This window comes from Rhea americana, unplaced genomic scaffold (genome assembly GCF_003343005.1).
Source record: "Rhea americana isolate MKP2758 unplaced genomic scaffold, rheAme1 scaffold_347, whole genome shotgun sequence".
NCBI lineage: Eukaryota > Metazoa > Chordata > Aves > Rheiformes > Rheidae > Rhea > Rhea americana.
Genome location: NW_028186476.1, coordinates 611,603 through 619,731, shown reverse-complemented (window position 1 = coordinate 619,731; position 8,129 = coordinate 611,603). Strand labels below are relative to the sequence as shown.

Here is an 8,129-nt window from a genome sequence, read left to right as displayed (position 1 = left end):
GTGGCTGAGCTGTCCTTGATTGTTTGCTTTTTATCGGAGTTGGGTGAGTTCGGAGAGCCTCGAGCAGCCCCCGGGTGCTGCCATGTGCTGGCACGGTGCCTTTCCCGAGACATGTGGCTGCAGCTTGGGAAAATGCCATTGCCAGGCTGGGGCACCCTTGGGACCAGGTGCTGCAGCTAGAGGCGCCTGGGGGCAGGAGGTGACACCAGGCACTGCTGCTGTCACCTGAAGCAAGAGCAGATTCCCTGGCTGTGCCTGAGCGGGGCAGGGTGGGAGCACCCAGGGGCATGTGAGCGGGACAGGGAGGAAGCACCACAGGGTACCCGAGTGGGGCAGCGTGGGAGCACCTGGGGGCACCTGAGCAGGAGAGGATAGAAGCACCCAGCCGCACCTGAGCAGGGCAGGGGGGAGCACCCAGCTGTATCTGAGCTGGGCAGGATGGGAGAAACTGGGGGCACTCGAGCAGGACAGGGTGGGAGCACCCAGCTGCACCTAAGCTGGGCAAGGAGGGAGCAGCTGGGGGCACCTGAGCATGGTAGAGTGGGAGCACCCAGGAACACTCAAGCAGGGCAGGTTGGGAGCACCCAGCTGTGCCTGAGCAGGACAGGCTGGGAGAACCAAGGGGCACCCAAGCAGGGCAGGGTGGTAGAAGCACCCAGCTGTACCTAAGTGGGGCAGGATGGGAGCACCCAGCTGCACCTGAGTGGGGCAGGAGGAGCACCCAGGGGCACCTGAGCAGGCAGGGTAGTGGGAGCACCCAGGGGCACTCAAGCAGGGCAAGGTGGGAGCACCCAGCTGTGCTTACGGTGGGCAAAGAGAGAGCACTCAGGGTCACCCAAATGGGGTAGAGTGGGGCATCTGAGCAGGGCACGGTGGGAGCACCCAGCTGTGCCCGAGCGGGACAGGATGGAAACACCCAGGCACCCAAGCAGGACAGGGTGGGAGCACCCAGCTGCACCCAAGCTGGGCAAGGAGGGAGCACCTGGGACACCCGAGCAGAGCATGGTGGGAGCACCCAGCTGTGCCTGAGCAGGGCAATGAGGGAGCACCCAGGGGCACCCGAGTGGGGCAGAGTAGGAGCATCTGCGGGGCACCTAAGTGGGGCGGGGTGGGGGCACTTTTATCCCTGGAGATGACCCCATGCAGAGGCGGCTGCCTTGGGGCTTCTCTGGCATCCGCGGGTTGCAGGCAGGGCGGTGGGGGCTCCCCAGGACTCCCGGGCAGGAGACGGCAGATTTCGGGGCTGCTCCATAAAAAGTGGCGGTGGGAGCAGGCGGGAGGCAGGGGGTGACCTGATTTCCCAGGATCAAAGGCGGCGATGAGCAATGTGGCGGTGCCCAGGGCCTGTGGAGGAGGGCAAGCTGCAATCCCGCAGGGGCTTCGCTCAGAAAGCGGGGCGGAGAGGCCCTTGGTGCTCTGCGGCAGAAGGTGGCGGAGCAGCTCTGGAGCTGCAGGCTCAGGGGTCCCCTTGTGCCCCGCTGGTGGGGGCGAGTGGCCACCAGTGCTGTGCGAGATGTCTTCCCGAGCCTGCCGAGCTGCCCCCCTGCCTGCCAGGACAGAGACGCTGGGGCCGGGTCAGGCTCGGGGCATCCCAGTGCTGACTCCACTTCTGCTTGGCGCCCTCGTGGCTCTGCATGCTCAAGGCCTTGCACGTTTGCAGCCCCCGCACGCTTATGGCATTGCACACTCCTAACACCATATGCTCAGCGCTTGCATCCTGCATGGCTCACAGTCGTTGCCACTGCGGTGCCCCTGCTCCCTGGGACACCCCCCAGCCCACAGAGTGGGGACAAGGGGCAGCTGGGGGGCACAGAGCCATGTGCCAGGGCCGCTCTGCTGCTTCCATCCTCTGCCTGTTCACCAGGTGTCCCCATGTCCCTGGGGGATTGCAGGGCCCCATTAGCTGGACATTCCCGTGTCTCTGAGGCATCGCATGTCCCTGTGTGCCAGGCGTCCCCTGTGTCCCCTCGCTGCCGCTTGATATTCTCACCCCGTCGCCCGTTGCACCATGCTGCCGCCATGCATAATTCATGCTGCTGGCCCTGCCGTCAGGGCCCCGTGTCTGGCTCTCGGGGGCAGAGCAGGGCACGGGGTGGGGGCGGGGGAAGGAGAGGGGGCTCAGTGACCCTGTGCAGTTTCACCAGCAGCACAGGCACAGAGCGATTGCTGGGCTGGGGCAGGCCAGAGGTCCCGCGGTGCCTGCACGTGTGTGCACGGAAGAGAGTGAGTGTGCACGGTGTTCGCACAGGCGCAGTGCACTGGCATGAGTGAAAGCACATGCATGCAGGCAGTGCGTTTGCACAAGGGAGCTACATTTACACAAGGGCGGTGCACTTGCACGAGGRAAGCACAAGGGAGCTGTATTTGCACAAGAGAAGTGCATTTGCCCAGGGGACCCGCAGTTGCATGAGCACAGAACATTTGCACAAGAGCTTCACTTGCATTCACAGGGTGTGCACCCAAGGGAAGTGCATTTGCACGAGGACAGTGCACTGGCACAAGGAAAAGGCCTTTGCACGAGGGAAGTGCACTTGCCTCTGTGTTAAAGCTATGTGCAGCCAAGAGCAGGGCTCTTGCACCAGAAGGCACCTGCATGGGCCAGTGCATTTGCATGCAGGGGCTGAGTGAGGCAAGAGCATTTGCCTAAGCACCATGTACTTGCATGAAGCACGTTTGCCAGGTGGGCTCCGTAGGAGGCCGAAGCAGCAGCTGGGCCCAGGGGCTGCTGTTTATGTTTTATGTTCTGCAGGAGCGTCAGCAGAAAAGTGACCACACAACGATAGCAGTGAGTGGCACAGTGGCCACCCGATAAGCGCTGGCATCCCCATCCGCAGCAGCAGTGAGGACTGGCCAAGCTGTGGCTCTTGCCACAGAGGACTGACGGACTCACCCCGTGCACCCTCAGCTGGTGGCCACTGTCAAAAGCCCAAAGCGACCCTAGGGGCAACATGGACTGTGGTGCGAGCAGAAGCGACCTCGAAGGAGACTGTATGTGTGTGTGCAAAGTGCCACAAGCACCCATTTCTCGAGGATGGTGGGCAATAAATGGCAGGCAGCTCTTTGGGCTCTTTTGCAAAGTGCTGTGGTGTTCTGCAAGGAGAGCATCAATCCTAAGCCAGTTAAAAAGTCAGAGGAAATAAGGAAACTGGGAAAACAGAGTTCTTCTCCCCACCCTTCTTGCTGCAGCACATACAGCCCCCCTGCCATGCTGCAGTGGTGTTGCAGGGTCAGGCACGCTCTGCCCGGGCCCATGGCAGGGTGTGGGACCACACAGTCGGATGCAGGACTGTGTGGCAGGGTGTGGGACCATGTGGTGGCATGTGGGACTGTGTGGTGGGGTGCAGGACCATGCAGTGGGGTACAGGACTGCATGATGGGGTGCAGGACCATGTGATAGAGTGCAGGACCATACAGCAGGATACAGACACTGTCTGGCAGGGTGTTGGACCATGCGGCAGGGTGCAGGACCATGTGGTTGAGTGCAGGGCCATGCAGCAGGGTACACGACTATATGGTGGGGTACAAGACCACCTGATGGGGTATAGGACCCCATGGCTTGGTAGAGGACCATGCAGCAGGATGCAGGACCCTGTGGTTTGACACAGGACCATGTAGTGGGGAGCACTGGGCTGTGGGACTACATGGTTTGGTGCATGACTGTGCAGAATGATGTATTTTGGGGCAGACCTGAGCAATGGAGTGCAGGATCATGCAGCAGGGTGCATAACCACATGGTGGGCTGCAGGCCAGATGACTGGACCTTGTGACAGGGTACAGGACTGTTCAGTGGGGTGCAGGACCGTGTGGTGGGATGCAGGAACTGTCTGACAGGGTGCTGGACCATGCAGCAGAGTTCAGGAACATGCAGTGGGGTGCAGAACCATGTGATGGGCTGCAGGACCATGTGGTGGGGTGCAGGACTACAAGGTAGGATGCAGAACTGTACAGGGGGGTGCAGCACTGTCCAGTGGGGTGCAGGACCATACAGTGGGATTCAGGACCATAGAGTGGGTACAGGACAATGTAGTAGGGTGCAGGACCACGCAGTGGGGTGCAGGACCACATGGCAGGATGCAGGACCATACAGTGCAGTGTACAACTGCATAGTGTGTTGCAGGACCATGCAGTAGGGTACAGGACTATACAGTGGGTTACAGGACCACATGGCAGGTTGCAGGACAATGAGGAAGAGTGCAGGACCATGCAGTGGAGTACAGGACCACGTGGCAGGATGCCGAACTGTACAGGGGGGTGCAGCACTTTCCGGTGGGGTGCAGGACCATACAATGGGGTTCAGCACCATAAGGTGGGGTGCAGGACAATGCAGTAGGGTGCAAGACCATGCAGTGGGATGCAGGAACTGCATGATGGATTGGGGCTGGACATTGCCTGGGAGCTGCTGCCCTGAGAGTGCAGGGCTCTCTGGGGAATGCAGAAGTCCAGGGAGTCTTACTGGGGGGATGGAGAAGAGCAAGCAGACACTGGTGCCCAGCCTGCACTGGCCCTGATGGACATGAGGGGATGGAGATGCTTGCTGCCGCTGCCCTGGAGGTGCCCCCTTGCCCACTGCCATGGCCCTGGGCCGACATTGCCCCATTGCCGTGGCTGCTGGGCACCCAGTTGCCCAGGCTTTTAGGAGTCCCAGCATGCCCTGTGCCACAGAGCTTTGGCACCTGCAAGCTCTTGGTGTAATGGGAAAGATTTGCACCCAGGCTGCTCTAGAGCAAATGGCTGGCAACTGCAGCGATGGCTCTGGGTAGCCAGCCCAGCCCACAAGGTCCCACTATGGGGAGACCGATGCAGCACTGGGGTTTTGCTGTGAGAAAGCCTCAAATGCATGATATAGCATGCGCTATAGTGGGTATTACAAGAAACTTGCCACCAGCACTGGCAGTGCCAGAGGGGGGGCTTTAAAATGACCATGACCCTTGATGGTGGCCCCTCACATCCCCCCTGCACCTTCAGGATCGTCGATGTAATATCACAGAGGACCATCCCTACCCCAATGGGGTTTCCCCCATCTGATCCCCACCCTGGTGGGGTTTTCCCATCTGATCCCCATCCCAGTGGGGTTTCCCCCATCCAACCCTCATCTCGGCAAGGTTCCTCCCCACCCCCCCATCCAATTCCTGTCCCTGCAGGGTTTCCCCATCCAATCCCTATCCCGACTGGGTTTCTTTGGCTGATCCCCACCCTTTGCTATTGGGAAGCCTCTGTGGACAGGACTAGGCRACTTCCACTTTTGCTCTCTCCTCTGCAGGGAGAAGTGGGAATTTGAATACGGAAACATGGAAGAGACATGTCTTGCAAATCCATAGTCAAATTAAGTTAGCAAGATAAGATAAGGGCAGGGAAGAAATAAAGTAGGATGAATTCCTGCTCGGCAGAGGGACAGCAGGGAATTTGAAGGGCATTTACAGCTCTGCCAGGGGAGCATGAAAACGAGCTGGAGAAAGCAGGCTCATTAATAAATGAGGAGGTGAAGATTAAATTAAAGATAAATTAGAACCGTCTCTATGCCAGCCTGTTTTTATGGTTTTATGTACATTTTTCCCAATCTTCCTTAAACAAAAAGAAAGACAGACATTGATGTTTGGATGAATAAGGAGTCAGGCAAATCTGGTAAAACGAAGTGTTGATGGGAGGTGAAGGCAGCTATCCCATCCCGTGGGTGCAAATAAGGTACGAAGTGTTACCGGGATCAGCTAATTAACATGCCAGCCTGCTGATGGCTGGCATCAGGGGGACAGCGCTTTCCGGGGGCAGGGATGAGACGGAAAGTGGGGAAAGGTGATGTTCGCATGCTGACTGAGCTGGCTGAAAGCCTCCTGAAAATAATTATCGAGAGAAAAATCTGTGCATGGCCCTGTTCATGCACTCAGGGCGGCGGCGCAGCGGTTCCCGCGCTCGGGGCAGCTGTGGAAAGCATGACATGGGGACAAGACTGAGGCTCGTGGTGGTGCAGGGGAATACACCCCAATGCTGTTTCTTCCTTATTTCTTCCAAATTTACTGGCTGATTTACTCTGGACTTCAGAAACAAATGAGTTTTCCACCTGGTACTTTGGATGGTCAAAGGGGGGGATTAACGGGAGGGGAACTCCGTTAATGCCTAGGGGAAAGTTGAACAGTGAGGAAAAGGGATTTTTTTTTCCCCAAGCTGGCTGATTTTTCCTCATTTTTTTTTCCTTCTTTCTTTTCCATTCTTTGCCATTTTTTCCTAGGCAGCTGAGGCAGCAGGTTTCCTGTGCCAGGCGCCCCACAGATGTCCCCTGCCTCCGAGGCCCATGGTCAAGGCTGTTGATGCACTTGTCAATGCTACACTGGCACTTGTCGCTCCTGCCAGGCTCTGGCCAGGAAATGTCAAGGAAGGGGCGTGAAATTCTGAAATTCAGGCTATGGCACTCCTTTCTTTCTTTCTTTCTTTCTTTCTTTCTTTCTTTCTTTCTTTCTTTTTTTTTTTAAGCTAGGCTTATTAAGGGAAGGCCATGTCAGGAAGCCTTGCTGTGCTGTGCTTCGCACCATGCCCCCCTGGAAGCACCCAATGCTGCCAGGCTTGGTGGAGGCACAAGGGTAGAGGGTTCAAAGCTCTTCCTTGCACTCAACCCCAATATTAGCCAGCAGAGAATCCTCATGGGATGCAGGATGGGCACGGAGATGGCTGGAGTTTTATCAAAGCCGGGAAAACCTGCCTGCAAGCCACTGGCCCAAAAGCAGCCACAGCTTTAGCTCTGCTGTCCGCTGAATTTCCCTGCTCCTGTTGCAAGCTACCTGGGCTGGCTCCAGCTGGGAATCCCAGCTGTTCCTGTTGTGGTGCTGCCCACAAATTGGTGTTTTTCTGAGCTAAAACATGGTGTCTAGGGGATCCCGACCAAGCTGAAACAAATAGGTGTTTGCAAGGGTGGTGATGCGAACTCTGGGTGAGAAGTGTCCAAAAAAAGCCCCCTGTGCTGGCAATTCCTCCTTCCCTTTGGGCAGCTGGAAGCCAGCCAGTGCCCGACATTGTGGTGAGGGGTTGTGCCCTGCAGTGCTGTGGGAGCAAATGTGCCCACAGAATAACCGTAAAGGGTAAGGAGTAGAGCATTCACTTGGGCAATGGTGATTTTTTTTCCGTCCCTGACAGCATCTCTTGCTTTTCCTTCATCCCATTTTTCCACAGGGGGGCAAGCGGGCATCGCTGCCCCTGCTGACATGTGCCGTGGCCACGGGGAGCTGTTTGCAACCCAAGTGACTGGCCATGCCCAGAAATCAAGAAAGTGGCCTGGGGGAAACAGAGTGCAAAAACAACTGTTTGGGTCAAAGCGGGCTGGGATGGGGTGGGGGGGGACCCCAAAAGCACCGAGGAAGCATTGCTTTGCCACCTTCCCGAGGCCGAAGCGGGAGCGAGAGGCTGCAACTGCATTTGCGGGGGGCTCTTTTCTTTCTTTTTCTTCCCCCCTCTCTAGCCACGGGGATGTTCGTGCGCTCGGCGGTGGGGGGAGCACGGGAGGACGGTACGTGCGGGCGGCGCGGGGCGGGCGCCGCTGCACGGAGGCGTGGGAAAAAGCCGCGCGAGCGAGGCGGGAGCGGGAGCGCTGCTCGGGGAAACTTAGCGCAAAGCCGGCGCCGAGGAGGAGGAGGAGGAGAAAGGAGCAGGAAGCAAGCAAGCAAGCAGCAGCGGCCCCTTGGCCATGCCGGCCGCCGCGGGGGCCCGGGGCGGCCGGCGGGGCCGCAGCGGCACGGCGAGCCCCGGGGGAGCGGCGGGCGCTTAGAGGCGCCGGGGGCTGCGGCGGGGCGCCCCGAGGCCCCGAGCGCCGGCGGCGCCGTCCCCCGCCGCCCGCCGCGGGACCCGGCGCTGCGAACTTCTGCAGCGGTGCCCTGGCGCCGCCGGGAAGCTCCGAAGATGCCTTTCCACCCGGTGACGGCGGCGTTGATGTACCGGGGCATCTACACCATCCCCAGCATCCTCGCCGAGCAGCACCCCGTGGAGATCCCCGAGGATGAGCTGGAGGGTGAGCGAGCGGCGCCGGGGTGATGCGGGCGGTGGAGGTTGGTGTGTGTGGGGGGGGTCGCGGCACGGAGGAGGGCGCGTTTAGGGTGCGTACGGGCGGCGGGGGGCACGTTGGGAAGGGGCGTGCAAGTGGAGGGGTG

General features: G+C 59.2%; 1 protein-coding gene across 1 annotated transcript in view; it reads left to right on the top strand.

The window, feature by feature from the left end:
• Positions 1-7,799: 7,799 nt before the first annotated feature.
• The window catches only part of CABP7 (calcium binding protein 7), a 5,183-nt gene continuing 4,853 nt past the window's right edge, over positions 7,800-8,129 (top strand). Inside the window, exon 1 of the mRNA XM_085311673.1 lies at positions 7,800-7,990. Coding sequence (XP_085167799.1) covers positions 7,882-7,990 — 109 coding nt within the window. The 5' untranslated portion in view covers positions 7,800-7,881. The remainder of the gene's footprint in view (positions 7,991-8,129) is intronic.